This window comes from Thalassophryne amazonica, chromosome 13 (assembly GCF_902500255.1).
Source record: "Thalassophryne amazonica chromosome 13, fThaAma1.1, whole genome shotgun sequence".
Taxonomy (NCBI): Eukaryota; Metazoa; Chordata; class Actinopteri; order Batrachoidiformes; family Batrachoididae; genus Thalassophryne; species Thalassophryne amazonica.
In genome coordinates, this window is record NC_047115.1 from 45,271,874 (window position 1) to 45,291,209 (window position 19,336).

The 19,336-nt window shown below is 39.2% G+C and overlaps 1 protein-coding gene across 5 annotated transcripts in view; it reads right to left on the reverse strand.

Moving 5' to 3' along the window:
- Positions 1-19,336, reverse strand: part of micu1 (mitochondrial calcium uptake 1) — a 100,923-nt gene that overhangs the window by 60,793 nt on the left and 20,794 nt on the right. For 3 of the 5 annotated variants that reach the window (XM_034185658.1, XM_034185656.1, XM_034185657.1), the window contains exons 5-6: positions 14,086-14,129; positions 2,982-2,993 (exon numbers count right to left, since the gene is read on the reverse strand). In XM_034185658.1, the coding sequence (XP_034041549.1) occupies positions 2,982-2,993; positions 14,086-14,129 (56 nt within the window). The remainder of the gene's footprint in view (positions 1-2,981; positions 2,994-14,085; positions 14,130-19,336) is intronic. The other 2 variants (XM_034185660.1, XM_034185659.1) reach the window with 1 other exon arrangement.

Here is a 19,336-nt window from a genome sequence, read left to right on the forward strand (position 1 = left end):
ACTCAGAGAAATGCATGTACTAAAGATGAACTTTAGCTGCTCCACTGACGTATTTTGGCAAACTAAGTATAAATGTTTTAACGGCCTCTAATGTTACTGACAACTGACACAGCAGACTTGTACAACCCCTGGCAAAAATTATGGAATCACCGGCCTCGGAGGATGTTCATTCAGTTGTTTAATTTTGTAGAAAAAAAGCAGATCACAGACATGACACAAAACTAAAGTCATTTCAAATGGCAACTTTCTGGCTTTAAGAAACACTATAAGAAATCAAGAAAAAAAAGATTGTGGCAGTTAGTAACGGTTACTTTTTTAGACCAAGCAGAGGAAAAAAATATGGAATCACTCAATTCTGAGGAAAAAAGTATGGAATCACCCTGTAAATTTTCATCCCCCAAATTAACACCTGCATCAAATCAGATCTGCCCATTGACATTGACCCTATGCCATGACATTGACCCTATGTGTCTTTTTGCAAGGAATGTTTTTGCAGTTTTTGCTCTATGGCAAGATGCATTATCATCTTGAAAAACGATTTCATCATCCCCAAACATCCTTTCAATTGTCCAAAATATCAACATAAACTTGTGCATTTATTGATGATGTAATGACAGCCATCTCCCCAGTGCCTTTACCTGACATGCAGCCCCATATCATCAATGACTGTGGAAATTTACATGTTCTCTTCAGGCAGTTATCTTTATAAATCTCACTGGAAAGGCACCAAACAAAAATTCCAGCATCATCACCTTGCCCAATGCAGATTCGAGATTCATCACTGAATATGACTTTCATCCAGTCATCCACAGTCCACAATTGCTTTTCCTTAGCCCATTGTAACCTTGTTTTTTTTCTGTTTAGGTGTTAATGATGCCTTTCATTTAGCTTTTCTGTATGTAAATCCCATTTCCTTTAGGCGGTTTCTTACAGTTCGGTCACAGACGTTGACTCCAGTTTCCTCCCATTCGTTCCTCATTTGTTTTGTTGTACATTTTTCGATTTTTGAGACATATTGCTTTAAGTTTTCTGTCTTGACGCTTTGTCTTCCTTGGTCTACCAGTATGTTTGCCTTTAACAACCTTCCCATGTTGTTTGTATTTGGTCCAGAGTTTAGACACAACTGACTGTCAACAATCAACATCTTTTGCAACATTGCGTGATGATTTACCCTCTTTTAAGAGTTTGATAATCCTCTCCTTTGTTTCAACTGACATCTCTCGTGTTGGAGCCATGATTCATGTCAGTCCACTTGGTGCAACAGCTCTCCAAGGTGTGGTCACTCCTTTTTAGATGCAGACTAACGAGCAGATCTGATATGATGCAGGTGTTAGTTTTGGGGATGAAAATTTACAGGGTGATTCCATCATTTTTTCCTCAGAATTGAGTGACTCCATATTTTTTTCCTCTGCTTGGTCTAAAAAAGTAACCGTTACTGACTGCCACAATCTTTTTTTCTTGATTTCTTATAGTGTTTCTTAAAGCCAGAAAGTTGGCATTTGAAATGACTTTAGTTTTGTGTCATGTCTGTGATCTGCTTTTTTTCTACAAAATTAAACAACTGAATGAACATCCTCCGAGGCCGGTGATTCCATAATTTTTGCCAGGGGTTGTATGTGTTGTCTTACCCTTACCTAGAAAATATCCAACAAAACATGTGTGAAACCTGTCCAGAATTAATCCATATTCTCCCCAACAAGATCTCTGTTGGCCTCTATTTATTGGTTGTGTCCATTTGTGTCTTTATATCTTAAAAAAAAAAAAAAAAAACACTCACGGTCATAGTTGAAGGTCCACTACATTTCTTCTGCTCCATAAAGCTAACAATAGCATATGTGGTGTAACACTTCTTCTAGCTAGGCCATCGAACGGTATGCTGGGAAATTCAGTTTTCCAGTGTGTCAAGGTGTCTCGGCACTGCAATTTTTGCACACATCGTTCAAAATTAAAAAAAAAAAAAAAAAAATTCCCAGACAAGGCTAACTTTTGAGTATATTTAGTGATATAAGAATGTGAATCCTTTATTTCAATAAAGAACAAAATTATTACTTAAAATATAAAAAAAAAGTCAAAATGGATTACACCTTTAATAGCATCTGTATAGGGAAAAGCTCATTTTCCATAACAAAAATTCAGCAACTAGGTTTACTTCACATGGGTAGCTGGTTGCGCCAAGCCACACAAAGGGCAATGAGAAAGCCACCACATCCAACGATGACACAGAGCTGAAGTTTGCATTTAGTATTTCTTTTACATTGATGTAGAATGATATTTATCTTCTGAATTGAATTATGTTTAATATGCCTTGTTATTTCATCTAGCTATGAACAACTATTTTCTGTGGCCTATTGTAACCTGCCATATTACAAAAGTACGTCCCTTCGGCTGCTGCCTTGTTTTCACTCGGGGTCGCCACAGCAGATCCAAAGTGGATCTGCATGTTCATTTGGCACAAATTTTATGCCGGATGCTCTTCCTGACAACTCCACATTACATGGAGAAATGTGAGAACCTGGGAACCTTCTGCACTGAAACCAAGTGCACTAATCACTTGGCCACTAACCATGCTATAACCTGCCATATCAAATAAGAAAATATATTCTAATTCTGTTGTCATATCCATTAAATTTCCCCTTCGTACCACATGCAACAATTGCGGGGCAAATACTTCTTATGAAAATAGTCATATGTAAATTCAAGATTTGACTTGAACATGTAAACTTTCTGAACATAAAGAACCTGGATGCGGTTTCAAGCAAAGATGTAGCAAATATAGAGAAATTACTGAGCTGTTCCCCTGGACTCACAACAGTGACTAGTTATGCCCTCCGCATTACCACGGAGGAATAAGACTAATAGAAAGAAACAATAGTGAGAGAGAAACAAGGAAGTGAGAAGAAAAAAGAAGGAGGGAATAGGTGATGACTACAAAATGCAATTTTCATTCAGGTGCATACATGCAGCTCGGCACACACCCATACCTGCCAGAAGTCCTGCAGAGAGGGAGAGGCAAAAATGGGACAGACATACAAGGAAGGGAGACAGAGGAGGAGGGACGGGGAGTTTGGTGGGTGGAGAATGGGAGGAGACAGGTTGAGGAAAAAGTCGAGATTTTTGGATCCAGGGAATTGAAGATGATGATTATTCATGAGGAGGGGAGGAGAGAGAAAAATGGAGGGGTTACTTGTCATGTGACAGAGAGGATGGTCGATAAAAGCATGAGAGAATAATCAACTGTTAACATCAACAATGACAACATAACAACACATCAGTCCAACATTATGACATGCCCACACAATCAGGGTAGAAGCAGAAGGAAAAACAAAGGCGGTGTGAAATAACAGTAGGCAAAGATGCAATCAAACAGGTCAATGGGCAGACAATTTGATGCGGCGCTGCTCCAGTCGTTCCGCCATTTTCCTTGCAAAGAAAATCCGAAGAGAGACTACACCCATCCTCACACAAAGGCTGCTTACCAGCAAATGATGCAATCGACATGCGTGAAAAAATTCACGCATGCGCACGAAGGTTCAAGGTTGGCTCATGCAAGCACACGTGATTCAAATCCATCAGGTTTTTGCAAAAAATAAAAAGGTCGGATGCTTTTCTAACAGACCTCGTACAAGTACATGTACCGTTTTGAGGAGGGAGTACATTTCCACATTTCCAAAATGCCACAAAAAAAACAAAACAAACAAAAAAAAAAACATTTTTTTTTTTTTAAATGAAGTTCTTAATTTTTTCCACCAAAACATAAAATCTTGGCTTTCATCTTAGATGTACCTTCTGGGAAATTGACTGTAGCTGAACTTCCAGGTCTTCTTTCGAAGAAAATCCTCCTCTATTCCACTTCATAATGAAGCGGCATAACTGGGGATACAAAATATCCTCATAGAAAATCAACAATAATAACATTAAAGCAAGGAGCTCTTTTACCGGAATAGCATCAGTATCAGAAATGAAAAAATGTGCATGGTGCATCTCTATGATGCATCCCTAAAGCCCATGAGATCATTTTAGTTGAGCGGCCTCTCATCTTCTGCATTTTATGTGTTTTCCCCTTTCCAATCAACTTTTTAAACAACGTACACTGTTCTTCTAAACAGTGTCTGGAACAACCCATTTTACTTTCAGATTTTCAGAGAGAAACACAAGAACCAGCATAATACATTTGCTGCCTTCATCCTTAAATAAGAGCCACCTGCTTGACACCTGTTTTTCACATTAAAACATGCAGACACTGCTATTTTTTTTAAACATTTTTTCACTTTCTAAAACGTAATAAGAAATTTGATAAATTTTTCTTCATGTTTTGCATTTGTGTGTATAGAAATAACAGCTACTTTAAGGATTTTGAGCCTTACTCACTGTTTTTTTTAAAAACACTGCTATTATTTTGAACGCAACTGTAACATTAGGCCTTTCAACAAGGATGAAATGAACATCAGCAGACAGAGGCCTAACTGTTTCGCTGCAATGAGAACTTCATATTTACCTAAGGTCTAGTTTGAAATGAAGCTAAATCAAAATTTTGCTGACCTTTGACTTAAGTACAAGTCACATCTGAACTGAAAACATAGCAAAAGGAGTAAGTGGGAGGTTGTGACAAAGAAACACAATCCTCTCTCCTGAGTTTAACTAATAGCAGCATGATGATGGAACAGGTTGATCATCTCAAACTGAGGATAACAGATTTTGTTATAGGATTATGAACTACATTCGTCACAGTGATATTTAGTTTAGTTAGCACCAAGCACATTAAACTGAGTAGCTGGCCACTGAATGTGAAAGATGCTCTCAGGGATTTCTCAGAGGACAAAAAGTGTTGCAAATCAATTTCACAGAAACAAGCAATGAAAATAATGTTGATTTATTTCGAAGGGTTCTATCTTCATGACAGAAGATAAAGAAATGCTATCATTTAGTTTACAGGGAATGTCAGTGAACACAGTCTATAGCAACTGTGCAGAGCTGTCCATGGTTCACCTGCTATTATCTTTAAAAAGGTCACTCATTATGCACAGGGGCAGGACCCCTCTGAACATCTCTTTTAACGACTAACCTTGGAGCTGTTTTGTAGGATGTGTCCAAGTTTCTCTAAATGAGTTCTTCACAATTAAATTTTTCCAGACATCTATAGCTGTTAATTTATTCAATCTCACATTTGAACATTAGTTGCTCCATGGACTTATTTCATTGACTTAATTTACATTGATTGGAATTAAACATGCCTTTACCAATACAGAAATGATGTTCAAAAGGTGTGAGTGTGGTGTAGGAATAGTTTAGGAAGTCTTTTAATTCATATTAAAGTGTAAATATACATTATGCTGATAGGTAGTCACCACTACAGCTAATTTGACAGATGGGAGATTTTCATCATTTAGGTAGTCACCACTACAGCTAATTTGACAGATGGAAGATTTTCATAATTTCTTATATCCTTGACTTTTATTCTGAAGACATGAAATGATCCCAACATTACTGCAATGAAAACAACTGCTTAAGATTATTTAAATCTGTGTATGCATATTTTGAAATTAACCATCAGCCACACATACCTGTGTCAGGTAAAAAGCAATTTACTGAACGTTTTAGGCAAGAACATAAGTAAAGTATGGTAAGTATAAGTGGCCATTACACAAAACAGCATACTAAACTGAATGGCATTAAAAACAAAATGTTAAAATGCAAGTGTTCATATATGTCGTACGACAAGATGGCTTTCAAATGTTTATAGACAATGTCACATAGACAGTCCCTGATCCATGTTATTTTCATCTCGCACATGCATAATGGACACCCCCACTTTGCACATGTCAAGCTAGCAAAGGTATTCTTAAAAAAAATTAAGTTTTGGTGTTACTGGTTTCCCACATGCTACAATGAACAAAAGCCTAAACAAAACAAGTAGTTGGCACAATGACTACAGTAAGATCACATCAGGAGTTTGCACATCATTTAAAACAAACATCTATCCACAATTTCATGTTGCTTTGTTTGTTACCAGTTTACCAGAAGGATGAGAATAGACTGCAACCATATGCAAAAGGGGAGATAACTGCAAGACTGTGTCATGGTCACAATCACTTCATGACAGCTGAAGCAACTGTCTGCGAGAGTATGGTGGGTTGTATGATTTGACGTCAAATTACATAAGAGTTTTTTCAAACAGAAGTCAGGCAGCTCCAAGCAACATTAATGAGATCTTATGTATGAGAATGTTGAGTTCTTCTGAAACAGCAGTGTGGAGGTGTTGTGACTGCAGCCAAGATCACCCAACATTAACACCACTGAACATGCGTGGGATGAAATTAGTTAACATATGTGTCAGCACACAAAACCAACACTGAATCATCAATAATCATTGGTTAGACTATATGAGATTGTAAATTTTAGTCATAAAAATTGCCTTTTGGGTTAGGTCAACTAGCATGCACTGGTGCCGCAATATCACTGTATCCTTCTCCCGATGGAAATGCCCCAGGTGCTGACTAGAAAACACACAGGAAGACCTTTTCAGTAGGGGTTGACCAATATGGCTTTTTCAGTGATGATACAAATGCTGAAGACCAATAACAGATATTTGAAACCGATATTTACCTGCAGTAAGAAAAAAAGTGTCAAAATTTAGAACAAGGTTTATTGGTTTATTGTAAATAAATCTCTTTTTGTTCACAACCAGTTCTGTTTCTTGCTCCCAGCGTTTAAGTCCATCACCTGTAACGGCCCGGTCCCATCCAGACCCCTAACCACAACATATACATCATCATTTCAAATCTGAAAAACAACACATAAAGCACACCTGCATACCAAGTGAAGAACTGAAAATATCATATTTTTAAAATAAATCTTGTTTCCATGATGAATCCAGTCCGTGTATATATATATATATATATATATATATATATATATATATATATATATACACACACTCAACAAAAATATAAACGCAACACTTTTGGTTTTGCTCCCATTTTGTATGAGATGAACTCAAAGATCTAAATCTTTTTCCACATACACAATATCACCATTTCTCTCAAATATTGTTCACAAACCAGTCTAAATCTGTGATAGTGAGCACTTCTCCTTTGCTGAGATAATCCATCCCACCTCACAGGTGTGCCATATCAAGATGCTGATTAGACACCATGATTAGTGCACAGGTGTGCCTTAGACTGCCCACAATAAAAGGCCACTCTGAAAGGTGCAGTTTTATCACACAGCACAATGCCACAGATGTCGCAAGATTTGAGGGAGCGTGCAATTGGCATGCTGACAGCAGGAATGTCAACCAGAGCTGTTGCTCGTGTATTGAATGTTCATGTCTCTACCATAAGCCGTCTCCAAAGTCGTTTCAGAGAATTTGGCAGTACATCCAACCAGCCTCACAACCGCAGACCACGTGTAACCACACCAGCCCAGGACCTCCACATCCAGCATGTTCACCTCCAAGATCGTCTGAGACCAGCCACTCGGACAGCTGCTGAAACAATCGGTTTGCAAAACCAAAGAATTTCTGCACAAACTGTCAGAAACCATCTCAGGGAAGCTCATCTGCATGCTCGTCGTCCTCATCGGGGTCTCGACCTGACTCCAGTTTGTCATCGTAACCGACTTGAGTGGGCAAATGCTCACATTCGCTGGCATTTGGCACGTTGGAGAGGTGTTTTCTTCACGGATGATGTGAAGGAGATGTGTTGCACTGCATGAGGCAAACGGTGGTCACACCAGATACTGATTGGTATCCCCCCCCAATAAAACAAAACTGCACCTTTCAGAGTGGCCTTTTATTGTGGGCAGTCTAAGGCACACCTGTGCACTAATCATGGTGTCTAATCAGCATCTTGATATGGCACACCTGTGAGGTGGGATGGATTATCTCAGCAAAGGAGAAGTGCTCACTATCACAGATTTAGACTGGTTTGTGAACAATATTTGAGGGAAATGGTGATACTGTGTATGTGGAAAAAGTTTTAGATCTTTGAGTTCATCTCATACAAAATGGGAGCAAAACCAAAAGTGTTGCGTTTATATTTTTGTTGAGTATATATATATATATGCATGTTTGCACAATGTGCATGTATATCACATTAGTAGCATGATAAACATGCATACTGTGTGTGAGTGAGACGGACTAACTGACTGTGGTTGTCAATTCATCCGTAAAGCTAGGACATATTACTACTCATCACTAATTGAAGAAAATAAGAACAACCCCAGGTTTCTTTTCAGCACTGTAGCCAGGCTGACAAAGAGTCAGAGCTCTATTGAGCCGAGTATTCCTTTAACTTTAACTAGTAATGACTTCATGACTTTCTTTGCTAATAAAATTTAAACTATTAGAGAAACAATTACTCATAACCATCCCAAAGACGTATCATTATCTTTGGCTGCTTTCAGTGATGCCGGTATTTGGTTAGACTCTTTCTCTCAGATTGTTCTGTCTGAATTATTTTCATTAGTTACTTCATCCAAACCATCAACATGTCTATTAGACCCCATTCCTACCAGGCTGCTCAAGGAAGCCCTACCATTATTTAATGCTTCGATCTTAAATATGATCAATCTATCTTTATTAGTTGGCTATGTACCACAGGCTTTTAAGGTGGCAGTAATTAAACCATTACTTAAAAAGCCATCACTTGACCCAGCTATCTTAGCTAATTATAGGCCAATCTCCAACCTTCCTTTTCTCTCAAAAATTCTTGAAAGGGTAGTTGTAAAACAGCTAACTGATCATCTGCAGAGGAATGGTCTATTTGAAGAGTTTCAGTCAGGTTTTAGAATTCATCACAGTACAGAAACAGCATTAGTGAAGGTTACAAATGATCTTCTTATGGCCTCAGACAGTGGACTCATCTCTGTGCTTGTTCTGTTAGACCTCAGTGCTGCTTTTGATACTGTTGACCATAAAATTTTATTACAGAGATTAGAGCATGCCATAGGTATTAAAGGCACTGCGCTGCGGTGGTTTGAATCATATTTATCTAATAGATTCCAATTTGTTCATGTAAACGGAGAATCTTCTTCACAGACTAAGGTTAATTATGGAGTTCCACAAGGTTCTGTGCTAGGACCAATTTTATTCACTTTATACATGCTTCCCTTAGGCAGTATTATTAGACGGCATTGCTTAAATTTTCATTGTTACGCAGATGATACCCAGCTTTATCTATCCATGAAGCCAGAGGACACACACCAATTAGCTAAACTGCAGGATTGTCTTACAGACATAAAGACATGGATGACCTCTAATTTCCTGCTTTTAAACTCAGATAAAACTGAAGTTATTGTACTTGGCCCCACAAATCTTAGAAACATGGTGTCTAACCAGAACCTTACTCTGGATGGCATTACCCTGACCTCTAGTAATACTGTGAGAAATCTTGGAGTCATTTTTGATCAGGATATGTCATTCAAAGCGCATATTAAACAAATATGTAGGACTGCTTTTTTGCATTTACGCAATATCTCTAAAATTAGAAAGGTCTTGCCTCAGAGTGATGCTGAAAAACTAATTAATGCATTTATTTCCTCTAGGCTGGACTATTGTAATTCATTATTATCAGGTTGTCCTAAAAGTCCCCTGAAAAGCCTTCAGTTAATTCAAAATGCTGCAGCTAGAGTACTAACGGGGACTAGAAGGAGAGAGCATATCTCACCCATATTGGCCTCTCTTCATTGGCTTCCTGTTAATTCTAGAATAGAATTTAAAATTCTTCTTCTTACTTATAAGGTTTTGAATAATCAGGTCCCATCTTATCTTAGGGACCTCATAGTACCATATCACCCCAATAGAGCACTTCGCTCTCAGACTGCAGGCTTACTTGTAGTTCCTAGGGTTTGTAAGAGTAGAATGGGAGGCAGAGCCTTCAGCTTTCAGGCTCCTCTCCTGTGGAACCAGCTCCCAATTCAGATCAGGGAGACAGACACCCTCCCTACTTTTAAGATTAGGCTTAAAACTTTCCTTTTTGCTAAAGCTTATAGTTAGGGCTGGATCAGGTGACCCTGAACCATCCATTAGTTATGCTGCTATAGACTTAGACTGCTGGGGGGTTCCCATTATGCACTGAGTGTTTCTTTCTCTTTTTGCTCTGTATGCACCACTCTGCATTTAATCATTAGTGACTGATCTCTGCTCCCCTCCACAGCATCTCCATCTTTTTCCTGGTTCTCTCCCTCAGCCCCAACCAGTCCCAGCAGAAGACTGCCCCTCCCTGAGCCTGGTTCTGCTGGAGGTTTCTTCCTGTTAAAAGGGAGTTTTTCCTTCCCACTGTCGCCAAGTGCTTGCTCACAGGGGGTCGTTTTGACCGTTGGGGGTTTTACGTAATTATTGTATGGCCTTGCCTTACAATATAAAGCGCCTTGGGGCAACTGTTTGTTGTGATTTGGCGCTATATAAATAAAACTGATTGATTGATTGATTGAATTCAATAACCATCTTTGGTCAAAGCATACTCACCACCTAGTGGACGTGCTGGTTCTTTCTTGCACCAGCTGTAGTGCCATCAATGAAATTTGCCAAAATAAAAAATAAAAAATTGATGAGGGCCGATTTCAGCATGCGGGCGGGGATGATAAACTAATGTTTTTTGTTTTTGTTTTTTTTGTTTTTTTTAAATGGGGCCTAACACAAACTCTTAATACAAAACTTTTTTTTTAAATGCTTTGCAGCATATGTTTAGTTCACACAACCTTTCAAGATGACCTACACAGTAAAAGTGCAGGGAGCTATGAGCAGCATTATTATGAAGTTGAACAAATACCATACCAACTTCAATGAAAAAATAAATAAATAAATAAATACAGCCAGAACAGCTCCAGTCTGCACACTGCTACCTTTATGTATGCCAGTCTGTGGGACAGTAGCCTTAAGCATTGACAGGCAGAACGTATGTCTACTAAATCAGGTAGTGCTGTGGGCAGGAGTTTGCTACAAACCAAAGAGCAATGATTCATATTTTAACAGGATGGTACAGGCTAATGGCTGCTTAGTGCCTGAAATAAGGGGCTGTTTGCTCCACATGATGGGCCCTTCTCCGACATCAATGGGCAAAGATGAAACAGAATAAATTAAAGTAATTCAAGATTTATAATGTTTTGTAATCTAGAGAGACAACTTGAGGCAATTTTTTAAAATTATTTTTAGTTTTATTTTTTAGTTTTAATGTTTTATTTTTAGTTTTTAATTATGTATTTTAATTTTTTAATTTTTATTTATTTTAATTTTTATTTATTTTTATTTTTTTTATGTTGAACTGTTCTATGTGAGGCACCTTGAGATGGCGTTTGTTGTGATTCAGTGCTTGATAAGCCAATTAAATTGAAACTGAATTGAAAGTGAACAACATTTTATTGAGTCTTAAAGTAAATAAATATGAAATTGGTCACTGGATCCTTAAACTTTGGACATAATAAACTCTACATGGTGGATCCTTGATCTCTGGACATAAATAGAAATAAACAAAATCTGTAGTTTCTGTCAAAAGCATTTCCTTTCAGACATTATTGGCATGAATGTCTTTCCATACCTCTGAGCTGAGCTCTTGCAGCTGTGCTGCGCTGCACATGAGGATGTAATTCAAAAAGAATGCAGCAAGTCTCATTTTGGGAGGAAAAAACATTTTAGTCGATCGTAGTTTACTGCCTGTATTACGTTTGTAATGCCGCCTTCACACCACACGCCACAAATTTGCTTCCCTCGCCTGGCGAAGGACGCGCCACCATCGCCCGGTGTGTCGCTCTGCTTTCGCTGCAAAAATTCGCTCCAATGCCTCATCAAATAGGAGGAGCTTCCATTCCGCTCGCCATCAAGTCAACATGCCGGACCTTGATCACACGGAGCAAGCTGCTGTGCTCTATTTGTTGTGGAAAGCTGACAAACATCGCCAGCGGCGCCGTCCCTGGTTTCACAACATCCTCGTGAGACGTTCCCAATTCGGGGAGTTTCATTATTTGCTCCAGGAGCTGTAACAAATAACTGGAGCTGCAGGAGCTCCAGTTTGAGGACCTCCTGTATATATATATATACACACACTCAACAAAAATATAAACGCAACACTTTTGGTTTTGCTCCCATTTTGTATGAGATGAACTCAAAGATCTAAAACTTTTTCCATATACACAATATCACCATTTCCCTCAAATATTGTTCACAAACCAGTCGAAATGGAGTCAGGTCGAGACCCCGATGAGGACGACGAGCATGCAGATGAGCTTCCCTGAGACGGTTTCTGACAGTTTGTGCAGAAATTCTTTGGTTATGCAAACCGATTGTTTCAGCAGCTGTCCGAGTGGCTGGTCTCAGACGATCTTGGAGGTGAACATGTTGGATGTGGAGGTCCTGGGCTGGTGTGGTTACACGTGGTCTGCGGTTATGAGGCTGGTTGAATGTACTGCCAAATTCTCTGAAACGCCTTTGGAGACGGCTTATGGTAGAGACATGAACATTCAATACACGAGCAACAGCTCTGGTTGACATTCCTGCTGTCAGCATGCCAATTGCACGCTCCCTCAAATCTTGCGACATCTGTGGCATTGTGCTGTGTGATAAAACTGCACCTTTCAGAGTGGCCTTTTATTGTGGGCAGTCTAAGGCACACCTGTGCACTAATCATGGTGTCTAACCAGCATCTTGGTATGACACACCTGTGAGGTGGGATGGATTATCTCAGCAAAGGAGAAGTGCTCACTATCACAGATTTAGACTGGTTTGTGAACAATATTTGAGGGAAATGGTGATATTGTGTATGTGGAAAAAGTTTTAGATCTTTGAGTTCATCTCATACAAAATGGGAGCAAAACCAAAAGTGTTGCGTTTATATTTTTGTTGAGTGTATATATATATATATATATATATATATATATATATATATATATATATATATATATATTTCATTTCAAAAGACCTGCTCCCCTACAGCGTTGTGCAAAACCATTACTTCTATACACAGATTTGCTTTTGTTTACATCACCTTTTTCAAGCATGAACTTAGATAATCTTAGACACACTTTGCTTTCATGGCATCATTTCCAACACCACCTTTTTAGTACACTGCAGCACATTTGAGAAGAGCTTGAATTTAGCAGCTCTATGTACTGAATCAATTTAGAATTGAAACATCGATTATCAGTTGAAAATAAATTATTAATCAAATTGTGAACTCAGAAATCTGAATCAAATTGTGAAATACTGGAAGATTTCCACCATATTTCAAACTGAACCCCCCCCCCCCCATACACACTCACTTCAAAACCACACCTCAACACAGAGAACATGGAGGAGGAAACAGCCTTTAAATTCAAATAAACTCTTAATTTTTGAATAACTGCAGTTAGGAACACAGCCCCTTTGGGTGGAGTTAATGTTTTAATCACTGCTCTGCTTCACCAGATGTGTTTCTCTTTGTGCAACTGTAAACTGAAATTTGACAGAATCCTACAGCTCTGTCTGGGCTTTACTGGGTGGGAAAATACATGCAGTTTCAGGACCAGACAGAAAAAGACAGAGCGGCCACACAGATCCAAAAAAGCGGAGTGCTCTGGCCATATGGAGAATTCAAGTCGTTGAATTTTCGCAGTTATCACTTTACTGGTTCACTTAGGGGCAGAGATTTTTCCCCAGGGAGAAAAGACGTTGGCTGGACTGGGAAGAGAAGCACTCAAAAAGCAATTGTACACATGTCAAAAAGGGGAGCACTCTGGCCAAATGGAAAATTTAAATTGCTGACTGGCGACCTGTTTAAAAAATGTACGCATCAGCCTTAAAATCAAGGCAGAATTGGTGACCACTGAGTCATATGGGCAAATCGGCTTTATAAAATAGCCAATACCGATACCTGTAAAAATGGTGAATATCGGCACCGTAATCAGTTGACCCCTACTTTTCAGGGCCCATCAGTATAACATGGCAATTTAATTCAGAATTGAGTTGTGAAAACTTGCTTTTAACTAGATTCACAAAAAAGCAACATTAAACAATGAAATGTCACTTATTACTATCAAGCTGAGAGTGTGGCTGAATGATGTCGAATTCACAGCTGTTCCCTTGCCCTCCGTATCAAAAAGACACCAGCTTCTTACCTTCCCATCATAGCGCTTGACAATAAACTGATCCAATCCTAGGTCTGAAACACAGAGCAATAAGAGAAATGGGTACATTTAGATTAGTAGACAAATATTATAATAAACAAGGTGAAAGGCAGACTGGTTACACAGCAGGGGAAACAAAGATTTATACCTGGCATAAAGCAGAAGACATGCATTTTACTTGATGCCATTATATAAGTGATACTCACAGTCACGCCAGAGACTTATAATAGCTATTAACATCTCATTTCCATTTTTGCAGCTCTTTAAAAACAAAGTTATCACAATTTAGCTTTGACTATTCAAATCTCCACTTGAGGAGTCATTGGCAAAATCCAGGTGAGGAGCACAAAGTGAGTGAGAAAATAACATGTAAAAAGGTGGTATGGGATAGCTATGACTTCAGCTACTTGTACTTTGAGGATATGATCTCACACAATAAGGTTTTAAATCATACAATGTAGATACTTGATACTTGTAAACATGGTGGACTGAACTCAGTAGTTTATGGCGTTTTAGTTCAGTGACAGGACATCAATATCACTAAGCCTATCTAAGACATTGAGTAACTGCCTGTCAGATACATTTAAAATGTATGATGCATCTTCGTGTATTTTCTTTTAGTGCAGTCTTCACACATCGCCAACTGACTTCAAACACATGATGTTATTCTGTTTTGCTACAAATAAAAGCTGACTGAAGACATCACAGCTACTCAAGTGCTGGCAGGTAGGTTTATTAGCATTCATCTTAAGGCCCATTTACTGTATTCTCTAAATTAAATATGGATACAGATGGCACATTCTGTCCACACTCTGCATTCACTTCATCTGTATTTGTGCTTGTTTTGTGAAAGCTTATGGACACAGACTGGAAACTGAGAGGACAGTGTAGGCAAAGTTCAAATGTGACTGAGGCCAGCAGGAGTCGCTGTGTGTGTGGTAGTCAATAGGCTTCACTTCCCTGACAGCCAAAAGATACTCTGGTCACTCAGCCCAGAGCCCAGGCTTCAACACAACGCAGAAGACAAGAGTACAGCCACTACACAAGCAAGACAAAACACTAGGCAAAAGCGTATGAAGCAGTAAAATATGTTGAGATATATTATATATACAGTGAATCCGTAAAGTACTCACAGTGGTGCACTTTTTCACATTTTGTTATGTTACAGCCTTATTTTTTTCCTCAAAATTCTACACACAAACCCCATAATGATAATGTGAAAAACGTTTTTTGAGATTTTTGTCAATTTCTGGAGTTTATCAAATGGCACCTGAAGGACTCTCAGACCACAAGAAACAAAATGCTCTGCTCTGATGAGATAAAGACTGAGCTATTTGGTGTGAATGCCAGGCGTCATGTTTGGAGGAAACCAGGCACCATCCCTACAGTGAAGCAAGGTGGTGGCAGCATCACGATGTGGGGATGTTTTCCAGCGGCTGAAACTGGGAGACTAGTCAGGATTGAGGGAAAGATCAATGCAGCAAGGTACAGAGACATCCTGGATGAAAACCTGCTCCAGAGCGCTCTTGACCTCATATTGGAGGGACAGTTCAGCTCTCAGCAGGAGAGTGACCCTAAGCACACAGCCAATATATCAACGGAGTGGCTTCAGAACAACTCTGTGAATGTTCTTGAGTGGCCCAGCCAGAGCCCAAACATGAATCTGACTGAACATCTCTGGAGAGATTTGAAAATGTCTGTGCACCGATGCTCCCCATCCAACCTGATGGAGCTTGAGAGGTACTGCAAAAAGGAATGGGCAAACCTACCCAAAGATCGGTGCACCAAGCTTGTGGCATCATATTCAAGAAGACTTGAGGCTGTAATTGCTCCCAAAGATGCATCAACAAAGTACTGAGCAAAGGGTGTGAATACTTAGGTACATGTGGATTCTTAGTTTTTGGGTTTTTTTAAATAAATTCCTTAGTTTTTTTTTTTTTTTTAATGAATTTGCAAAAATGTAATATTTTTATGTTGTCTTTACGGGGTGGTGTGAGTAGAATTTTGAGGGAGAAAAATGAATTTACTTGAGTTTGGAATAAAATGTAGAAAAAGTGAAGCGCTGTGAATACTTTCCAGATGCACTGTGTATGAATATATATATGTTTGGGCTGCCACAAATTATTATTTTGATAATCGACTCGTCACTGATTATTTTTGCGATATGCCGACTAATCAGATCATATGTAAATTGTGGCTTATCGCACCAGCATACTGCTGTTATTTGTCTTTGAATGTTGCTATTGTTTATCATATCATTTAATTATTTATTTATTTTACTATGTGTGATTATTGCCAATATTGTTTTAATGCATTCATGCCTACAAAGCAGAGAGAGAGAGAGAGAGAGAAAGAGACCTTCTCAAAGGTTGAATCATATTTGTTATCCATCATTGTGGTGAAGTGAGATCGGTCTCATGTCAGTCACCAACTTGTTCAAGATTGCTTCAGTCAGGATATCTGCTTGCCGAGATGTGCATGTTGTTGGGTTGGTAACAAAATCATCTATTGAAGAGGAACATATTTTTTTAGCACTGTAACGTTATAAAACATTAGCATTATCACATCTCCTATTCAAACATGACATTGCTGTTATAACATTACAGCAATCACATAGCATATGTGTACTAAGGCTAATGACACCATCATAGTTAATGTTTACAGCTATCAATATAAGTAAGTAGATCGCTATAGACCTTACTGTTAGCGGCTAACTAGCCAATCAGCTTACTGAGATGACTGTCCTCCTTTGTCAGCATCAGTCACAACGTGCTTCCTTCTCAGATGCTCCTGCATCGCTGTTGTACTGCCGTGGAAGGCAAGTTCTGTCTTGCAGATTTTGCATTGCATGTTTTTCTCTTTAATTTGGTTAAAATGTTCCCAAACCTTTGAACATCGTTGCCAGCTAGCCATGATGTTTGGGCATAACTTTTCCAGTGACATCACGGCTGACCTGGATTACAGCTGCTGCACATGTATGTCAAGAACAGAAAGGCAGAGGAAGGTACAGCGGTACCTTTGAGAGAAAAACAAAGGTTAAAAAAACAATGACGATTATTAAATTAATCGCTGATTATTTGGATAGTCGACATAATCGTGATTCGTGACTAGTCGACTAATTGTGGCAGCCCTACACACACACACACAATATATATATATATATATATATATATATATATATATATATATATATATATATATATATATATATACACACACTCAACAAAAATATAAACGCAACACTTTTGGTTTTGCTCCCATTTTGTATGAGATGGACTCAAAGATCTAAAACTTTTTCCACATACACAATATCACCATTTCCCTCAAATATTGTTCACAAAATATTGTTCACAAACCAGTCTAAATCTGTGATAGTGAGCACTTCTCCTTTGCTGAGAATCCATCCCACCTCACAGGTGTGCCATATCAAGATGCTGATTAGACACCATGATTAGTGCACAGGTGTGCCTTAGACTGTCCACAATAAAAGGCCACTCTGAAAGGTGCAGTTTTGTTTTATTGGGGGGGGTACCAGTCAGTATCTGGTGTGACCACCATTTGCCTCATGCAGTGCAACACATCTCCTTCACATAGAGTTGATCATGTTGTCAATTGTGGCCTGTGGAATGTTGGTCCACTCCTCTTCAATGGCTGTGTGAAGTTGCTGGATATTGGCAGGAACTGGTACACGCTGTCGTATACTCCCCGTCCAGAGCATCCCAAACATGCTCAATGGGTGACATGTCCGGTGAGTATGCCGGCCATGCAAGAACCGGGACATTTTCAGCTTCCAAGAATTGTGTACAGATCCTTGCAACATGGGGCCGTGCATTATCCTGCTGCAACATGAGGTGATGTTCTTGGATGTATGGCACAACAATGGGCATCAGGATCTCATCACGGTATCTCTGTGCATTCAAAATGCCATCAATAAAATGCACCTGTGTTCTTCGTCCATAACAGACGCCTGCCCATACCATAACCCCACCGCCACCACGGGCCACTCGATCCACAACACTGACATCAGAAAACCACTCACCCACATGACGCCACACACGCTGTCTGACATTTGCCCTGAACAGTGTGAACCGGGATTCATCCGTGAAGAGAACACCTCTCCAACGTGCCAAACGCCAGCTAATGTGAGCATTTGCCCACTCAAGTCGGTTACGACGACGAACTGGAGTCAGGTCGAGACCCCGATGAGGACAACGAGCATGCAGATGAGCTTCCCTGAGACGGTTTCTGACAGTTTGTGCAGGAATTCTTTGGTTATGCAAACCAATTGTTTCAGCAGCTGTCCAAGTGGCTGGTCTCAGATGATCCTGGAGGTGAACATGCTGGATGTGGAGGTCCTGGGCTAGTGTGGTTACACGTGGTCTGCGGTTGTGAGGCTGGTTGGATGTACTGCCAAATTCTCTGAAACACCTTTGGAGATGGCTTATGGTAGAGAAATGAACATTCAATACACAAGCAACAGCTCTGGTTGACATTCCTGCTGTCAGCATGGCAATTGCACGCTCCCTCAAATCTTGCGACATCTGTGGCATTGTGCTGTGTGATAAAACTGCACCTTTCAGAGTGGCCTTTTATTGTGGGCAGTCTAAGGCACACCTGTACACTAATCATGGTGTCTAATCAGCATCCTGATATGGCACACCTGTGAGGTGGGATGGATTATCTCAGCAAAGGAGAATTGCTCACTATCACAGATTTAGACTGGTTTGTGAACAATATTTGAGGGAAATGGTGATATTGTGTATGTGGAAAAAGTTTTAGATCTTTGAGTTCATCTCATACAAAATGGGAGCAAAACCAAAAGTGTTGCGTTTATATTTATGTTGAGTGTGTATATATATATATATATATATATATATATATATATATATATATATATATATATATATATATATATATATATATATACATACACACACACACACACACATATACGCTGTTGTCATCGGCATACTGGAAGCCCAGGAGCAAAGTGGTAGCAATTTTCTTCTTCGCTCTTACTTGGCTCAAGTTGAAGAGGTTTCCATCCATACTGTACATGTCAATTAATGGTGGCACCTTGAATGGTGGCACAGAGATGAAGAGTGTAGAGGTAATGACAGCATTGCTTTGCTCGTGTTTGAATACTGAAGGCTTCAGTTTTTGTGCCATTCACCAGAACTGTAGCGGACACGTCATCATAGAGAAGCCTCAGAAATCAAAGAATTTTTCCAGACATCCCATT